At 39.5% G+C, this 20550-nt stretch overlaps 1 protein-coding gene and 1 pseudogene across 1 annotated transcript in view; one reads left to right on the forward strand and one right to left on the reverse strand.

Moving 5' to 3' along the window:
- DIPK1A (divergent protein kinase domain 1A) overlaps window positions 1-20550 on the reverse strand; it is a 101970-nt gene that overhangs the window by 22752 nt on the left and 58668 nt on the right. The window contains exon 2 of the mRNA XM_037498333.2: window positions 9605-9739. Within this exon, the coding sequence (XP_037354230.1) occupies window positions 9605-9739 (135 nt within the window). The remainder of the gene's footprint in view (window positions 1-9604; window positions 9740-20550) is intronic.
- On the forward strand, window positions 10763-16710 carry LOC119235838 (elongation factor 1-alpha 1-like; annotated as a pseudogene).

A 20550-nucleotide genomic window follows, 5' to 3' on the forward strand; every position in this document is an offset into this window, starting at 1 on the left:
TTTGCTTTCAAAGGTTTTCCAATGAAATTTTTAGCCTCTCATTCTGTAAAACCCCAGGATTTGGCAAATATCCCAATAGGATAACCAGCCATATGCTTGAGACTCCTTCAGTTGTCTACAAAAGTTTACTGGTTTTCTGTCTCAGGTAGCAGTCCTCTATCAGTATACAGTTCTGGGTCTCAGACCGCTGCTCATACCAATTATAACAAATGCCATGAGGCAAAAGAGGTTATAAAAGTTAGCTCACCTCCCTGAAGTTCTTTTCCTCTACCTTTACTCTTAGGGTTCAATGTCAATTCAACTCCATGATTTTCTGTTAATATGTTCTGCTATAAATTATATTACAGTATTTCACCTTGGAATTAGATTTTTGATAATAGTGATTGATGGAAACCCAATCTCTATAAATTATTAAAGATTCTATAATTACTGAGTGGTTACTCTAGCCAGGACAGTGTTGTTAAGAATTTGCATATCACAGGAAACAAGATATCTTGACCTTATGAACCTACAACTGAAAGGGAAGATAATGAATAATTACAGTATGATAAACATTATGACAGCAAGTGTTATGAAACACAGCACAGGGAGACCTGAAGCTTTACAGAATTCTAAGAAAAACAGAAATCAATTTAATCTGTGCTAAGTCAGGATTAAAAAAACAACAAACCAACATTATTCCTTAGGATTGTTACAGTCTATTCATTGGGCAGGGGAGGAATTTCTAATAAAAGAAGCAAGGGAATGAATTAGCAAAGAAGAATCCTATTCAAGGTTCAAAAATGTTAATCTTATGCCCATTCCAATTGGTTATTCTAGATCCTTGTGGAATTTTAAGACAGGAGTTGTCTCTGGGGCCAGGCAATGTCCTTATTACTTTACATGGTCATTAATCCTTAAAGTACTATTTTGAAAGCCCCCAAGCCCATTTTACAAATAAAGAAACATGACTAAGAAAGAGAAGAATTTGTTGATGATGGTGGAGACATAATTTGATGCTAATTTTGTCTCTATATAAAACTTATTGCTATTATCCTATGTTTCAGAAAACTGACAAAGAAGTTTTAACTTAATAAAGCTAACAAAACTCATCTGTTCACCTTCAATGAAGAAGGAAAAAGTGAGAGTTATATCATCAATTATAATAACATGTAAATAAATAAAACTATCTAAAATGTTTATTTTGCTTCTTCTAAGCTACCTTTCTCAACTATATGCCCTGGGGCGCATTAACAGGTATTCTATGGAATAAAGATTTCCATGGTCAGATGTATTTGAAAATAAAAAGTTAAAGATAAACAGCCAACTTTACAGGACTTTTTAGGGTCTTTAATATGCTAATGTGCATTGTTCATCTTCAGAGAAAGCAAATATACCTGATTATAAAAAAACCCACCCCCACCATAACCCTCCTAGGAAGGTTATGGAAGGTTATGGATGTTAGCAGGAAGATCTGTTAACATCAGCTGGTGATGTTAGAAATACTGTTTTTAAGAGATTAAGCCAAAACAAAATAGATAGCCTTCTAAATATCTCCTGCCTCATTAATATCTTGTAGCAATCCTAGGGAATAATGTTGGTTTTCTTTTTCATACTGACTGATAGAACACATAGAATTAAATTGATTTCTATTTTTCTTAGAACTCTGTAAAGCTTCAGGTCTCCCTGTGCAGTGTTTCATAATACTTGCTAGCACAATGTTTATCATACGTTACTGTAATTACTTATTATCTTCCCTTTTGGTTATAAGTTCATCAGGTCAGGATATCTTGTTTCTTGTGATATACTCAAACACTCTTGACATCACTATCCTCGCTAGAGTAATTATAGAATCTTTAATGATTACAGAAACTTTTTTAAAAAAAGATTTACTTATTTATGCATATAAGAACTGGGGTACATGCCAGAGTTGCAGGGAGTGAGAGGATTCACCAGAGACAGAGTGGGGAACAGAACAGGCAGACTGACTGAAATACACTGCTGAGGGGAGCAGCGGGCGAGGCAGGAGAGGTCTGCTGTGCCATGTGGGTTGCTCCCTGGCCGGCCAGGGATCCAACTCATGCGGCAGTGGCTGCGGACTACTTCATAGTGCTGTGCTCAACTCCTTGTGCCACCAGGGAGGCCCACGATTACAGAAACTTAAATAAGTTATAGTGACTGGGTTCCCATCAATCACTATTGTCAAAAATATAATTCTGAGGTGAAATGCTCTAATATGATTTATACAGAAGATATTAGCAGGAAAAAAGGAGTTAACTTTATTTATCCTCAAGCATTTAAAACACAAATGCTATGGAACCAATATTTACTACTGGAAATCTTAGACTGATTAAGAATGATTTTCCAGAGACATACCCAACTTGTCAGGGTAGAAATTAAACAGTAAATATATTTACACACTTTTTAGATAGTTTTTGCCATTTGAGAATGACCCCATTTATTCACAAGGTATGTTCCAGAAAGGTCACCTGCAAATAATACTTACATTTTAAACATATAAAAATCCATCTGACTAAAATAAACTTCAAGTAGATATGAAAAACAAAACCCCCTCTTTCATAAAAATCTCTCTTATATTAGTCTGTATTATAGATTTATTTATTTATTTTTTTTATTAGATAATAAATTTTATTGTTATATTCCCCATACAATTGCAGCGCCCCCATTCTGACCCCAATCCCTCCCCTCCCGCCCCTGCCCCCTAAAAGTGTCTCTGGTTCATAGTTTTTTGTTGATTTTGATTTTCACTTTCTTATAGTTATTCATTTTCCTGGTCCCTTATTTAAGTTTTCTAGATTCCTGCTATGAGTGAGACCATCCGGTATTTTTCTTTTTCTTTTTGGCTTATTTCGCTGAGCATGATCCCTTCCAGCGCCATCCATGTTGCTGCAAATTGCATGTGTTTATCTTTTTTGAATGCTGAGTAATATTCCATGGTATATATGTACCACATCTTCTTGATCCAGTCATCTATTTTTGGGCATTTGGGTTGTTTCCAAAGCTTAGCTATTGTAAACAGTGCTGCTATAAACATAGGGGTGCAGGTGTTCTTTGGAATTGATGTTTCTGTGTCCTTTGGGTAAATACCTAGGAGTGGAATTGCTGGATCATATGGAAGCTCTATGTTTAGTAGGTCCAGAAATCTCCACACAGCTTTCCACAGTGGTTGGACCAGTTTGCACTCCCACCAACAGTGCACAAGAGTTCCTTTTTCTCCACACCCTCGCCAACATTTGTTGTTGCTAGTTTTTTTAATATGTGCCATTCTCACTGGTGTAAGATGGTATCTCATGGTAGTTTTGATTTGCATTTCCCTGATGACAAGTGATGTTGAACATTTTTTCATATGCCTGTTGGCCATTTGCATTTCCTCTTCAGAGAAGTTTCTTTTTAGCTCTTCTGCCCATTTTTTTTTTTTTTTTTTTTAAATAGAGGCATGCTTTATTTATTTATTTTACTTGTTTGTTTGTTTGTTTATACATGCACTGGGTACAGTCAGAAGCGCGGGAGGGTGAGAGAATTCACCAGAGCCAGAGCGGGGAGCAGAGCAGGCAGAAGGACCGAAGTACACTGCTGAGGGGAGCAGCGGCGGCAGGAGAGGTCTGCGCGCCATGTGGGACCCTCCTCCGGTGGCCGGGAGCAGCCGGGATCGAACGGCGCCGCAGAGGTCACGGGCAGCTTCGCAACCCAGCGCTCAACCGCTGCGCCACGGGGAGGCCCTCTTCTGCCCATTTTTTGACTGGATTATTTTCTTTGTTGTTGTTGAGTCTCATCAGCTCTTTGCAGATTTTTGTGATCAGTCCTTTATCATTAGTGTTGGGTGCAAAAATGTTCTCCCAGTTGGTGGGGTTTCTCTTTGTTTTTGTTATTGTCTCTTTTGCTGTGCAGAAGCTCTTTAATTTGATGTAGTCCCAGCTGTTTATCTTCGCCTTCACTATCACTGCTTTGGGTGATGTGTCTGTAAAGATGTCTTTGATGTGCAAATCACGTAGTGTTTCGCCTATATTTCCTTCTATATATTTTATGGTTTCAGGTCTTATGTCTAATTCTTTAATCCATTTTGAGTTGATTTTTGTGTATGGTGTGAGGTAGTGGTCAAGCTTCATTCTTTTGCATGTAGCGACCCAGTTTTCCCAGCACCATTTATTGAACAAACTGTCTTTGCTCCAATGCATAGTCTTTGCTCCTTTGTCAAAGATTAGTTGACCATAAATCTGTGGGTTTATTTCTGGATTTTCTATTCGATTCCATTGGTCTGTATGTCTGTTCTTGTTCCAATACCATGCAGTTTGATGATTATGGCTTGTAGTATAGTTTTGAAGTCTGGGAGTGTGATGCCTCCATTCCCTTCTTTTTTTTTCAGGAGAGCTTTGGCTATTCGGGGTTTTTTGTGATTCCATATGAATTTCATCAATAATTGTTCTATTTCTTTGAAGAATGACATTGAAATTTTGATTGGAATAGCATTGAATCTGTATATTGCTTTTGGAAGGATGGCCATTTTAATAATGTTTATTCTTCCAATCCATGAGCAGGGATATCTCTCCATTTTTCTGTGTGTCTTCTTCTATTTCTTTTAACAGTGTTTTATAGTTTTCTTTGTATAGGTCCTTTACCTCTTTTGTTAGATTTATTCCCAAATATTTGATTTTTTTTTGTTTCAATAACGAAAGGGATGGTTTTTTTGATTTCTTCTTCTTCAGATTTATTGTTTGTGTATAGGAAGGCTACTGACTTTTGCGTGTTGATTTTGTATCCTGCCACTTTACTGATTGATGAGTTGAATTAGCTTTTCTGTGGAGTTTTTGGGGTTCTCTATGTATAATATCATATCGTCTGCAAATAGTGATAGTTTGACTTCTTCTTTTCCTATTTGGATTCCTTGGATGTCTTTCTCTTGTCTTATTGCCCTGGCTAGGACTTCCAGTATTATATTGAAAAGCAGTGGTGAGAGTGGACATCCTTGTCTTGTTCCAGATCTTAATGGAATTGCTTTCAGCTTTTCACCATTGAGAATGATACTGGCTGTTGGCTTGTCATAGATGGCCTTTATGATGTTAAGGTATGTTCCTTGTATCCCAAGAATTTCAAGGGCTTTTATCATGAATGGGTGTTGCACTTTGTCGAAAGCTTTCTCAGCATCTATTGATATTATCATATGGTTTTTATATTTCTTTTGTGATGTGTTGGATAACGTTGATTGATTTTCGGATGTTAAACCATCCTTGTGTCCCTGGAATGAATCCTACTTGGTCGTGGTGAATTATCTTATGGATACATTGTTGGATTCTGATGGCTAAAATTTTATTGAGGATTTTTGCATCAGTGTTCATTAGGGAGATTGGCCTGTAGTTTTCCTTTTTTGTGTTGTCCTTGTTCGGTTTTGGTATTAGTGTAATGTTGGCTTCATAGAACGTGTTTGGTATTGTCCCTTCCTTCTCAATTTTTTGGAAGAGTTTGTGAAGGATAGGCACTAATTCGTCTCTGAATGTTTGGTAGAATTCATTTGTAAATCCATCAGGTCCTGGGCTTTTGTTTTTGGGGAGGTTTTTGATTACCATTTCAATTCGCTAATTGTAATTGGTTCTGTTTAGGTGTTCTATTTCTTCTTTATCTAGCTTTGGGTGATTGTAGAGTTGTAGGAATTTGTCCATCTCCTCTAGATTGTTAAACTTGTTTCCATATAACTGTTCATAGTAGTTACTGATTATTCTTTTGATTTCTGCTGTGTCCGTTGTGATTTCTCCTCTTTCATTGATGATCCTGTTTATTTGTGCTTTCTCCCTTTTTTCCTTTGTGAGCCTGGCTAGGGGTTGTCTATTTTATTGATTTTTTCAAAGAACCAGCTCTTGGTTTCATTGATCTTTTGGATTGTTTTTTTTAGTTTCAATTTCATTTATTTCTGCTTTGGTTTTATTATTTCTTTTTTCTACTGGTTTTGGGGTTTTTTTGTTGTTCTTTTCTAGATCTTTGAGCTTCGAGATTAGGTTGTTTCTTTGAGTTCTTTCTTTTTCTGATGTGAGCTTCTATTGCTATATATTTTCCTCTTATTACTGCTTTTGCTGCATCCCATACATTTAGGATATTGGTGTCCTCCTTGTCATTCAATTCAAAAATTTTTTAATTTCTTCTTTTCTCCTCATAGTCCAGTGGTCTTCCAGTAGTGTGGTTTTTAATCTCCATGAGGTAGGAAAGTTCCTTGCCTTCTTTTTATGGTTTATTTCTAGTTTGATGCCTTCATGGTCAGAAAAGATGGTTGATATGATTTCAATCTTGGTGTATCTGTTGATGTTTGTCTTGTGCCCCAGTATGTGATCGATCCTGGAGAATGATCCGTGTGCGCTTGAGAAAAATGTGTACTCCGTTTTTTGGGGGTTTAGTGTTCTATAGATGTCTGTTAAGCCCAATTGCTCTAGGTCCTTATTTAGAGCTTTGGTTTCTTTACTTATTTTTTGTCTTGTTGATCTATCCATTGTTGATAGTGGTGTGTTGAAGTCTCCCACTACGTATGTGTTTTCTCTGATGTCTGTTTTCAGAGAGGACAACAGTTGTCTGATATATTTTGGTGCTCCTTCGTTTGGTGAGTATATGTTAATGAGCGTTATTTCTTCTTGAAGTATTGTCCCCTTGATCATAATGTAGTGACCATTGGGTCTCTTTTTATCTTTTTGAGTTTGAAATCTGTTTTATCTGATATAAGTATAGCTGTTCCTGCTTTCTTTTTTGGTCCATTTGCTTGTAGGATTGTTTTCCATCCTTTAACTTTGAGCCTATTTTTATCTTTTGTAGCTAAATGTGTTTCCTGGAGACAGTAAAAGGTTGGGTTTTGTTTCTTAATCCAGGCTGCAACTCTGTGTCTTTTTATTGAAGAGTTTAGTCCATTTACATTTAGAGTTAATATTGATATGTTAACATCTGTATTTGCCATTGTGTTTGTCTTTCCTTTGATTTTATTTATTTATTCTTTTAATAACTTTTTTTTTTTGGCCTTCTTTCATTGTTATTCGTCCCTCTGAGGTTCTGGCTTTAGGACTCCTTGTAGTATTTTTTGGAGTGGGGGTTTAGTTGCAATGAAATTCCGGAGTTTCTGTTTGTCTGGGAAAGTCCATATTCTTTCTTCAAAGAGGAAGGAGAGCTTTGCGGGATAGAGTATTCTTGGTTGGCATCTGTTTCTGGAGTCTGTTGACTATGTCCCTCCACTCTCTCCTTGCCCGTAGTGTTTCTTCGGAGAAGTCTGATGTCAGCCTGATTGGCTTTCCTTTGAATGTTATCTGTTTCTTCCCTCTTGCCAGCTTCATTATTTTTTCCTTGTCCTGGATTCTTGGGAGCTTTACTATTATGTGTCTTCCTGTATTTTTCCTTTCGTCGTGGAAGTTTGGTGTTCTTCTTGCTTCTTGTATATCAATTTTCAGCTCCTCCTTCACATTTGGGAAGTTCTCTTCAATTATCTCTTTGAATATTTTCTCTGTTCCTACTTCTCTCTCCTCTCCTTCTGGTATTCCTATAATTCTTATATTTCCTTTCCTCATGGAGTCAGATAGTTCCCGAAGTCTTTCTTCATTCTTTTTCCTTCGTACTTCTCTTTCCTTTTCTGTTTTGGTTCTTTTTATTTCTGTGTCTTCAAGAGTACTTATTCGTTGTTCCATTTCATCAATTCTGCTTTCATTGCTTTTCCCAGAATTCTTTAGTTCTTCCATTAATTCTTTGATCTCCTGCATTTCTTTTACTTCCCTCTTTAGGGACTCAATTTCATTCTTCTGATCGTTGATTATTTTTCCCTTATCATTGTTTTCCTTTATGACTTCTGTCAGTTTTTTAATCACGGCAATTTTAATTCTCTTTCTGGAAGGCTCAGAAGTTCTTCCAAGTTACTGTCGTTGCCATCTGGGGGCTGGTTTTCTTTTTGTGGTGTGCTTTTTCTCTGGAGAGTTGCTAGGTTGCGTGTGGTTCTTCTCCTCCCTACTGTCTGTTTTCTAATTTGCCGTATGCGTTGGGACACTGTGTAGTTGGGACTGGCCGGCATCTTGGGTGGGCTTCTCTGCTCCCCTCTGGTTCCTCCAGGAGTCATCTGTCAGTTTCAAGCAGTCTTTACTGGAGAAAGGTCCCTGTTCTAAAATGCCGATGTGGGGACACACTCCCATGTGCGCCTGGTCTGCCCCGGCGGTGGGTTCCTGCTCCCCCTCTGGGCTTGGACTGCAGGCCAGAGGGGGTCTGGCGTGGGCGAACTTCCCCCGCTCACCTCTGGCTCCTGAGGAAGCCTTCTGCAGGTAGTCTTTACTGAAGAAATGTCCCTATTCTATAATGGTGATGTGGGACACACTCCCTGCGCGTCCGGTCTCAGGCACACTCTTCTGCGCACTTGGTCTGCCCCGGCTGTGGGTGCTCGCTCTCCCTGTGGGCTCAGACTACTTGTTCGGAAGGGGCCCGGCGTGGGCTAACTCCCCAGCTGGCCACTAGCTCCTTCAGGAGCCTGTGCTGGCTTCAAGACGCTAGGTGGCGCCAGAGATCTCTCCTAGAGCCCTTGGGGAGCTGATTTTCCACCCCGTGGGACAGGGAGCAGAGCAGGGATGGTAGGGTACACCTCAACGGCTTTGGGGTGCTGTTGTCTGCCTTGTGCCCCACCGTCGTGGGGAACCCACGCCCCTAATTTCGTGCCCCGGGTCTCAGTTCCAAAGCCCTCAGTTCCAGGACGCCGGCTGTAGCCCAGATCAGTGGCGCGGGAATGGCGCCTTTTGAATCCCGCTCCCCTGCCTGGGTGCCTGGTTCCTGCTCACTCCGGGAGGGCCTCCGCGCGTCTCCCCGCAAGCCTAGGTCGTCTCCCCGCAAGCCTAGGTCGCAGGCGCGGGGACCTGGGCAGCTGCGATCCGATCCGCGCAATCCGCACCGCTTTCCCCGCGCAATCCCGCTCCGCGTCTGTTTTTCCAGCGCCGCTTTCCGCGCAGGCTTACCGGGCGGCCGGGGCTGTGTGCTGGTGCTGGTCTCCTCCTGGGCGGGGCTCTCTTCAATGGCGCCCGGAGCTCACCTCCGCGGTGGATCCTGCGGGGGTTCTCCACAGCTCCCGTTCACGGGGTGTGGTGGCTGCAATAGTTCCTTTCCACTCACAGTCCCGCTTGCTGCGTCCTTTGTTCTTGTTGGAAGTTTTAGTTTGTTGTTTTCCTCCTCTCTGCGGGTCGGAGAGTGCCGCCTCTGTGGGCGGGGGAGGGGAGCAGGGTTCTGCGCTTCCCTCCCTTCTGGTCCTCTTTTATGGCCACTTTCTTCTTCGGGCAGTTTGCTGGAGTCGTCCGTTTATCTTCCGTGTCCCGGTTCTCACTGGGACCTGCCGCTTTTCCTCCCTATTAACTTTTTTTAATGGGAGATCTTACTCGCAGCGTCTCCTCGCCTCCATGTTGCTCCGCCCCTCTGTATTATAGATTTAGATTTCTGAATACTGGGTTTCTCAAAGTGAGGGGCATTCCCACTAACTTAGTGATATAAAAATGCTAACAAGTTTAGTTCAAGCCAAAGGTGAATTTAACTTTTTGAAAATAACAGTACAGAAGCAGTAAATAGAATGTGTTACTAGTAATACGGGTTTTTCTATATGTAAGAAATATAAAGCACTTACTATTATTTTCTTACAGTCCTTTCCTCTGCAGAGTTCTGTATAGGTAGAGTACTGCACATATATAATCCAGCTTCCAACAAATACTGCCAACCAGGAAAAGAAAAGATATTTCATCCGCACATAAGAGAAGCGAGCCTGTGGATAAGAGAGCACGTAACAATCATTCATTCAGCACCAAGTCAGCATTCACTGTCCTAGAACATGAGTTTTCACCCCTTTCTTGGAAGAACTCAATATATATTCTAGGCTTTCATATGGCAATTCTCCTAGAACAAAGTGTACTTTCACTCAGTCCAAACAGCACTGGTCTTAGAAAAGGAAGCTCCTAGGTCCTGCCAAGGGAAGAGGGAACAAAATACCCTTTAAAATGTATAACCTTTCAAATACCACCAGCATCGAAAGCTAATTATTAAGCACAAGCATGTGCACCATGCTACCCGGGGCACTCTGCAAGATCAGGTAAATTCCTTCTTACCAGGAATTTACAGAGGACTGTTTCAGATAAGAATCTTAAAGTCCTTCATGGATAATCATGATAAAAGTAATTTTGTTTAAAAAAAATTGAGAACAGAGACTCTGGCATTTGTCTAGCATCTCACTCATAGTGAAGTGCAACCAGAATAATTATTAAACTTCACATTTATTCTATTACCCTATTGTATTCACCAAGGCGTTATGTTCCTTTTATTCAAGCAACCAAATACTTGACATCTAATTGATATTCTGGAAACTTGAGGAGACTGTTACAAATATTAAAGAAAAAAATTACTGGTAAAGAAGGGTTAAGATATATAAAGAATAAATTATCCCTACATGTCAGCCTGTGAAGCTGCACAATAGGCTCCTCTTTGAATTGTTCTGCTCCCAGTCCTCTGGTATCTAATTGCAACTTGGGCCAATTGGTGCTTTTTTTTTTTTTACATCAACCACATACAAATAATTTAATCCCCAAAAGTGTCAGTTGGTCAAGATCTTTAATTTTTTGAGTCTGGAGGTCTTGGCCTGGTTTTGTAAGCTGTGGAATTTAGGACTATGAAGAGAATTGAGCAGAATAAATTAAAGATATGTAAACAAACAATGAAAAGCTAGTTCTGCTTTTACAATCACGAGCCAGTTTCTCACACTGGGCAACAGGAGGACACTGTGAGCGCTGTGAGCATGCAAAGAAAGCAGAAAGATGAAAGGGACGCAGAGCACCTGCAGGAGACAATGAGAGCAAAGCAAAAAGAGACCCAGGAAATACTGCATTCTCTTGGCCCTGTTTGCAGTTTAGATATCTGTTTTTGTGAGGTTAACAGATGGTGACTCTCAGTACCAAAAGGCTTCAGTACGATTAAGTTGCAGCTAAATGATAGGTCTTTGAGCTTCATTATTAATATATTTTTTATTTTTTTTTATTTTTTTTTTTTTTAATATATTTTTTAAAAATGCCTCTAAGCAAGGAATCTTTTTCTACAGCTTTAAATGAATGCAGTCAAGAGAAAATTCAGACAACATTCCAAATTAAATCCTATAAATGACAACTGGGTATATACTAAGGGGTTTGTCTGAAAGACATTTCAGATGACTTGGCCCTAATAAGAGATCTGGTTATGAGACAGAAACTGATATGTACGAGTATTATGAGTTTTATATACGATTAAATGACAATGCCTACTTAAATACAGTTGCTAGGCATACAGAAAATACTCAACAAATGTTACTGAAATTAATTTACAAGGCACTGAGCAAAAAGTCAACACTGCTGTCATTATGATGTGGTCATCACCTACTTTTTGGACTTGCCAAAAAGAGATATGAATCTGAATCTGATCAAGTCTTTAGCTCCCATCACCAGTTTACAGGAAATACCCGAGACACAGGAACATAAGTGATACTCAAGTAAGTGACACTATTAGGATACAATCATCAAACTGTGGGAAACAGTGCAAAACAAAACAAAAACAAAACAAAACATTTCTTCAACAAATAAATTACAAGGGGGAAATAAAAGAAAATGGGGAAACATAACGATTCAAGATATTTAAGAAACATATAAAATAATAGCAATATGTGGACCTCTTTTGATTCCTGACTTATAAGAAAAATATGTAAAAAAAAAAAGATATTTTTGAGACAACTGAAGACAATTTAAAGAGTGACAGAGTATCTGATGGCATTCAGGAATTATTTCATTTTTTTAGGTATGATAAAGGTCTGTGTTAATGTTTACAGATGAGTCCTAGTATTTTAGAGCTAGGCATTGAAATACCTACGGATAAAATGTATTGCTAGAATTTGCTCCAAAATAATATGGGAAGGGAAAAGTGATGGGGTTTTAGTTGAAACAATATTGCCATGAATTAATAACTGAAATTCAATTTGGGTGTTGTGTACAAGCCTTCTTTTCTATATGTTTTTCTCTACTAACTTGAAAGTTTTATATTGGATATATTGTATATATTGCAATGCCAAGACATGCCCTTCCCACATATTCACTCAGCATCTATTCATTGCCCATTATGTGCCAGGTACTGCTTGGAGGAACTTGTAGCACATTTCCAGGTACAGGGACAAATTATATCTACAATAGAAAACAGCTAAAAGGATCACATAAGGACCATAGCATGCCATGATTTTACCATTGACATTCCATCATATATTAACATTTCACACTATTTTTTTTGAGACAAGTTTTATATTAGATATACTGTATATATTGCAATGCCAAGACATGCCCTCACATATTCATTCGGCAACTATTCATCGCCTACTATGTGCCAGGTACTGCCGGAGGAACTTGCAGCACATTTCCAGTTACAGGGACAAACAAATTATATCTACAATAGAAAACAGCTAAAAGGGTCACATAAGGACCATAGCATGCCATGATTTTACCATTGACGTTCCATCATATATTAACATTTCACACTATTTTTTTTTTTTGAAACAGGGTTTTAAAGAAAGACATTTCAATTCACTTAGTAAAAGCATCAGGGAAAAATGTATCTATTTTCCTCTTCCTGACTTGCTCTGCAGCAGGTATAAGACACAGAATAAAGGAAAATAACGCAGATCTAGTGAGTAGGGTTTTTTCCCACCATACTGGATTTGGTCCAGTCTTACCTGCTTCTTGACACCCACTTTTAGCAGTCTAAAGCTGTTGTCTGCCCTTGAATGCGCCATCAATAATCTCTATTCAGATTTTTGTACAACTGTTCAACCCAGGTGCCATGGAGGTTCTCAAATCCATATTAAATTTAGATGTTGGCAGATAAGACATGTATATGTTTTTCCCACCCACATGCCTAATTTAATGAAATTTGAAATCATTTTGCTTTTCTTTCTCTCTCAAATAACTACATTTTTTATTTCCTCTGACATATGTTTAAACAAAAAAACACCCTTTGAACTGGCTTGCCTGCTGAGTGCTTGCCATGATACAGAATGTCAAGAATTTTGGAGAGGAAGCCAGATTAACCACATTCCCAGCAGGGCCCTGGGCATCACCTGTTGTAGACATAATGACAAAGGAGTACAACACATTTTTATTTCAGCATGCCATGGAAAATTACTGTGATTTGGGGGTAGCACAATAGGAAAAGGACCTTCGTGTGTCCTTTAGTATCTGCAGCTCCTGCTGCTTCACATTTTAAAACAATGATTGAAGAAAAACAGCTATAAATGACATCTGTAGCTATTAACTAATTTTATTTCCCTATGTGGCGCTCACTAAAATGTTTTCAGTGGTCTGTTCTGTACCAATTACCTAGATAACCTAGTCTTTGATTAAGAAATGTAGTTATTATTTTTAATCTTTATTTATGGTGAATGATCCAAAAGACCTCCTAGCAGCTTTTTTATTTTGTAGACTTTGTGACTACCCCACACTGCTTTATTTCAAATTATGCTCCTTAAAAGCATGATAAGAATTTTAGTAAATACACTATGGCAGTGATTCTCTGTTGGAGGCAATTTTGCCCATTAGGGGACATTTGGCGATATTTAGGGACTTGTTTGTTTGTTTGTCTCATGGCTGGGGAGTGTACCCAGAATATTGTGGATAAAGGTCAGAAATGCTGCTAAACATCTTACAATGCACAGGAAAGCCCAGCATAACAAAGAATTATCTGGCTCCAAATGTCAAGAGTGCTAAGGTTGAAAAATTTTGCTTTACAGTCACATAATAAATGAAAAATTTAAAGGGGCTGAAAGCATCAAATTTGTATGATTCTATCATTTTATTTTTAATTACTCTTTATGGCATAAACTAGTTTCTAATTAAAGAAATATAAGAACACCTGCTTGCAAATAACAGAAGCAGTTCTTTATGACTAAAGTAAATGACTAGCAACATCTTATTAAAAATAAAGATAAAAATAAAGAAAAATCATTAGAGAGGAAAAATATTAAAATGATGAAACAAACTTTCTATACTAATCCCACTCTAAAAAACAGTGGTTTTACAGATATAGTTTGATCTAGTTTGATATACTGTTTGATCCAGTTTGATCTCACTGAAAATTTTTGTCTTAAAAAAATCTGAAAATCTTTAATCTTATTTAAATTATGTCATATTACTTTTTTTTATATTAAAAATCAGGGAATCCAAACACAGGGAGCTAATCTTAAGACCAGATACCTCGCCCATGGAGCCAGAGCACACTAGCCCACTGCAGGGACAGCCCAGGCTCCAAAGCGGGGGGGAGGTATGGGGTGGCGAACTCTTCTCTCCCCATCTTGTTCTGGTTGAGAAGGACCAACGATTATCTCCTACAACTTTACAATCAGCCAGGTTGGCCTAGGAGTCCCATGTCTGCTCATTGGTTTCTGTTACCTCTACTGCCCTGACAGTCAAGCTTCTAAGGGGTGCACATCAATTGCTCCCACACACCAACTACAAAACACAACATTCCTGTTAGAATGCTCTTCCAACCCCTCCCTACTCAAGTTTTACCAGATAATAGGCTCTGTAAAGGTTCTTTCCATCTCCACTGGCACATACATGGGTTGCCTTTAAATTCACTTGACTATTATATCCTCATTCCTACTGAAATTTGAGGTTTTTTATTACAATTTTTCTTCTTTTAAAAATAGGCATAGTTTTTTCATAATAGGTTTGCCATAGGAAAACAGGTGTGGTAAAAACCACAGCTACGTCTAAGCCAAAACGGGAAAGGAAAAGATTCACATCAATGTCGTTGTCATTGGACATGGGGATTCGGGCAAGTCCACTCCACCACCAGTGGTCACCTGACCTACACAAGTGGTAGGATCGAAAGAAAAAAAAAAAACATTGAAAACTCAAAGGAGGAAGCTGCTGAGATATGGAAGGACTCCCACAAGTCTGCCTGGGTCTTGGATAAACTGAGACGTGAACATGAGCGTGGTATCACCATCGATACCTCCCTGTGGGAATTTGAGGCCAGCAAATATTTAATGTGACTGTCACTGATGCTCCAAGACACAGAGACTTTATTAAAAACATGACTAGGGGGCCTCCCCGTTGGCGCAGCGGTTGAGCGCTGGGTTGCGAGGCTGCCCGCGGCCTCTGCGGCGCCGGTTCGATCCCCGGCTGCTCCCCGGCCACTGGAGGAGGGTCCCACATGGCGCGCAGACCTCTCCTGCCACCCGCTGCTCCCCTCAGCAGTGTACCTCGGTCCTTCTGCCTGCTCTGCTCCCCGCTCTGGCTCTGGTGAATTCTCTCGCCCTCCCGCGCTTCTGACTGTACCCAGTGCATGTATAAACAAGCAAACAAACAAACAAACAAATAAATAAATAAAAACATGCCTCTATTAAAAAAAAAAAAAAAAAACATGACTAGGGCCTCCCCGGTGGCGCAGCAGTTGAGCACTGGGCTGCAAAGCTGCCCGCAGCCTCTGCAGCGCCAGTTTGATACCCGGCCACTGGCGAGGGTCCCACATGGCGTGCAGACCTCTCCTGCCACCCGCTGCTCCCCTCAGCAGTGATTTTCGTCAGTCTGCCTGTTCTGTTTCCCATTCTGGCTCTGGTGAATTCTCTCACCCTCCAGCGCTTCTGACTGTACCCAGTGCTTGTATAAATAAATAAATTAAATCTTAAAAAAAAAATTAAAAACATGACTAGAGGCACATCTCAGGCTGACTGTGCTGACTGGATTGTGGCTGCTGGTGTTGGTGAATTTGAAGCTGGTATCTCCAAGAATAGGCAGTCCTGTGAGCAGACCCTTCTGACTTGTACACTGGGTGTGAAGCAACTAATTGCTGGCTCTCCGAGAATGGAATCCACCAAGCCACCATACAGTCAGAAGAGATATCAGGAAATGGTTAAAGAAGTCAGCACTGACATTAAGTAAATCGGATACAACCCTGACTGAGAAGCATTTGTGCCCATTTCTGGTTGGAATGGTAACAACATGATGGAGCCAAGCGCTAACATTAACATGCCTTGGTTCCAGGGATGGAAAGTCACCTATAAAGATGGCAAGATGGCACTGCCAGTGGAACCACACTGCTTGAAGCTCTGGATTGCATCCTATCACCAATTTGTTTAATTGACAAGTGTGTGCACCTGTCTCTCCAGGACATCTACAAAACTGGTGGTACTGCGGCTGTCCCTGTGGGCCAAGCTGAATTGGTATTCTCAAATCTGGTCACCTTGGCTCCAGTCAGGGTTACAGCTGAAGTGAGGTCTACTGAAATGCACCAGGAAGCTTTGAGTGAAGTTGTTTCTGGGGACAAAAAAAGTGAGCATCACTGTCAAGGAGCTGTCTGCCAAAGTACATGACATGGCAATGGGTGGGGGGACAGCAAAAACTGCCACCAGTGGAAGCAGCTGGTTTCAAGGTTAGGTGATTACTCTGAACCACCCAGGCCAAATCAGAACTGGATACTGATACTCCCCTGTGTTGGACTGTCACACAGCTCACATTGCTTTGAAGCTTCGCTGAATTGAAGGAAAAGATTAATCATTGTTCTGGGAGAAAGTAGGAAGATGTCCCATTTGCTTTATCCCTAAATACTTCCTACACAGATGTTCTTACTACTGCTTTTGAGAAGAAGAAAAATATCTATCATATCTTTACTTTTACCCACAAAATATTTTACTTAACATCTTTAGAGTACTTGAATACCCAGAAAACAAACTGAAAGCTATCATTTGCAAAAACTCAATTACATTCATCATTCCATAGAAAAAGCTGAAAGACATGGGTTTGTCATATTTAATCAAGTTTGTCAATTACCAGTTACTCTGAAATAATAAAAAAAAAATTCTTGCTATCTTGGCAATACTGAAGCTAGCTGATTTTTACAGCATACTCAGGAATAATCTGGCTGAAAAATTATAGTTAAAATTATTGGTACAGATCTCCAAATATAACTTTTACCCTTTTCTTTAAATAAATTCTAAATACTTACTGTAATAACACTTTGAAAAAAATATGTTAGCTGTAAAAGCAGAAATATGAAGAAACCATTTAATGGGGTAAATATTTACTGTATATGACAACACATACAGATAAACTTTATTTGGAATGCATCCTGCACCCTCAATAATGAGTGCCTTGTTGCTAGCTGGAGGGCTATTGGGAAATAATTAAGAATATCTAAATATGCCAAATTTAAACTATCCTAGTGATAATTTCACAAACATTGAAAGACAGCTATGACATTCTATCAAAGAAACATAAAAAAAAAAAGGACTTCTATGTCATTCCAAACAAGGAAAACCTTAAGTTTTTATAGGTCAAAAATAATGAAAGGAAAATTTCTAAATATGTCTATGCTCCTCAGTTTGTCTTGAGGATGACAATGATTTTTTTTTTTTTTTAAAGATTTATTTATTTATTTATTTGTTTATTTATTTATTTATTTATTTATACAAGCACTGGGTACAGTCAGAAGCGCGGGAGGGTGAGAGAATTCACCAGAGCCAGAGCGGGGAGCAGAACAGGCAGAAGGACCGAAGTACACTGCTGAGGGGAGCAGTGGGCTGCAGGAGAGGTCTGCGCGCCATGTGGGACCCTCCTCCGGTGGCCGGGGAGCAGCCGGGGATCGAACCAGCGCTGCAGAGGCCGCGGGCAGCTTCGCAACCCAGCGCTCAACCGCTGAGCCACCGGGGAGACCCGACAATGATTTTTTATGACAAAACTTTCTAGAAGAATTCCTTGTAAAGAGGTATTGAGTCTACTGGTCAGAGTTTTAGCACTGTTCATTTTTTCAAGAGGTGAATTTTCACTCTCTCAGAAATACTACATAGATTTCTAATCTAAATTATAAGGTTTTATTTACATGAGCATAGTCTCTAATTTTAGTTTGTAAGAAATAAATTCCAATAGGGAGTAGAAAATTTTCACTTTCTCTGAATGCTGGTTCAGATTTTTTTTTTTTTTTAAATAGAGGCATGTTTTATTTATTTATTTATTTGTTTGTTTGTTTTGTTTATACATGCACTGGGTACAGTCAGAAGCGCGGGAGGGTGAGAGAATTCACCAGAGCCAGAGCGGGGAGCAGAGCAGGCAGAAGGACCGAAGTACACTGCTGAGGGGAGCAGCGGGCGGCAGGAGAGGTCTGCACGCCATGTGGGACCCTCCTCTGGTGGCAGGGGAGCAGCTGGGGATCGAACCGGCGCCGCAGAGGCCACGAGCAGCTTCGCAACCCAGCGCTCAACCGCTGCGCCACCGGGGAGGCCCTGGTTCAGATTTTTAATGTTTATCAGTGACACTTCAAAAATGCAAAATAGCAAACTGCATGGGGGTGATGTAATCATAAGCTTGGGGCTAGTTTCAACAGTAAATGACTAGTTCAAAGGAGGTCTAAGGATGGGGAAATGCTCATGATACAGGAAATGAAACAAAAGATTAGCTTTCAAGACAACATGTATTATGTGTTCCCAATTTTGCTTAAAAAAAGATATATTACCAACAGACTGTAGAAACTACATGGAAATAACCAAAATGTCAAAGGTGGTAGAATTATGGATGATTTTTATTTTTATTCTCTATTATACATGCTTTCTATAATGAATATGTATTACTTTTTTAATCAGAAAAAACAACATACTTTATAAATATGCTTAGCAAATCTATTTAAAATTATACCTCTAGGATGGGAAAGTCAACTGATTGCTTTTTAAAAACTTTTTCTCTGAAATATATCATTCATATAGAATTATTTAAAATATGTAAGTATATTAACTCCATATACAAAATTTAAATTAGAAGGGATTAAAGATCTGAATACGAAAACCAAAACCACAAAATACTAGAAAGAAATCTGAGGGGATACACTACAGGAAATCTACCTTAAAAATAAATTTGGAGACTCAACTCCAAAGGCAAGAGAAACAAAAGCAAAAATAAACAAGTGGGACGAAGTCAAAATAAAAGGCTTTTGTATCTCAAAGAGAAACCATCACAGAAATAAAAAGACAACCTACACAATGGGAAAAAAATTTGTATATTACACATCTGACAAGGGGCTAACTTCCAAAATATACAAAGTACTTATTATACAATCCAACCAAAGGACAACCCAATCCAAAAATGAGCAAAAGACCTAAATAGACATTTTCTAAAGAAGACATTCAGATGCCCCACAAACAAAAATTTGTTCAACATCATTTTTTTTAAAAGATTTATTTATTCATGCATACAAGAACCGGGGTATAGGCCAGATGCACGGGAGGGTGAGAGGATTCACCAGAGACAGAGTGGGGAACAGAACAGGCAGACTGAGTGAAATACACTGCTGAGGAGAGCGGCGGGTGAGAGATGAGCAGTCTGCTACGCCATGTGTGTATCTTCCCTGCCGGTCGGGATCGAACCCGCGCTGCAGAGGCTGTGGACAGCTTTGCAGCGCTGTGCTCAACCGCCTGCGACACCAGGGAGACACTTAACATCTTTTATGATAAAAGAAAAATACCACAATGAGATATCACCCCACTCCTGTGAGAATGCACCATATCAAAAAGAATGGAAACAATAAATGTTTGCGAGGACATGTAGAAAAAAGGAACACTCATCCACTGCTGGCAGGAATATAAGTTGAAGTAGCCTCTATCGAAAATGGTTGGAGGTTTCTTAGAAAATAAAAGTGGTGGGCCTCCCTGGTGGTTAAGACACAACCTATGAAGCTATCCGCAACCTGTGAAGCACGAGTTTGATCCCCAGCTGGCCAGGGAGCAACCCACAGCCACCCACGGAGCCAGCACAGCAGACCTCTCCTGACTCCCTCGCTGTTCCCCTCAGCAGTGTACTTCGGTTAGTTTGCCTGTTCTGTTCCCCACTGTCTCTGGTGAATCCTCTCACCCCCACCCTGCCCCCACACACCTCTGGCCTGTACCCCAGCTCTTGTATGCAGAAATAAATAAATCCTAAAAAAAAGAAAATAAAAATGGAAATCCCATACAATACAGCAATACCTCTGCAAGATATTTATCCAAAAAATATGAAAACTCAAATATGAAAAGACATATACTCCTTTATTCATAGCAGCACTGTCCACAATTGCCAATCCATGGTACCAACCTAAGTGCTCATCAACAGATGAATGGATAAAGAAATTATGGAATGCATACTCATAGAATACTATACAGTTATTAAAAAAGATGAAATGGTGTGTTTTGGGATAAAGTGGCTGGACTTCGAGATGATTATGTTAAGTGAAATAAGTCAGAAAGTGAAAGGTGTCAGATAGTTTCACTCATCTGTGGAATATAAATAATCAAAAAACATATACATGCAAAACAGAGCAGGAATAAATCTTGGATTTAGTGTAAGAATTTAATGGTAACCCAAGAGAAAGGGGGGAGGGAAGGAGGTGAGGGTGGCAGGTGGGGTATTGGGACAGGTAGTTTGGTGGAGAATGAGTGGAACATGAGTACACAGGGAGGAGTAAAAATGTAACCCCTAAATTAAAATTTAAAAATATGTAAGTATAACTTAAATTATAATTAGAAAGCAAATACCTATGTAATTAAGAAACAGA

Source organism: Talpa occidentalis, unplaced genomic scaffold, assembly GCF_014898055.3.
Source record: "Talpa occidentalis isolate TD23 unplaced genomic scaffold, MPIMG_talOcc4v2.1 talOcc4.9, whole genome shotgun sequence".
Lineage (NCBI taxonomy): Eukaryota > Metazoa > Chordata > Mammalia > Eulipotyphla > Talpidae > Talpa > Talpa occidentalis.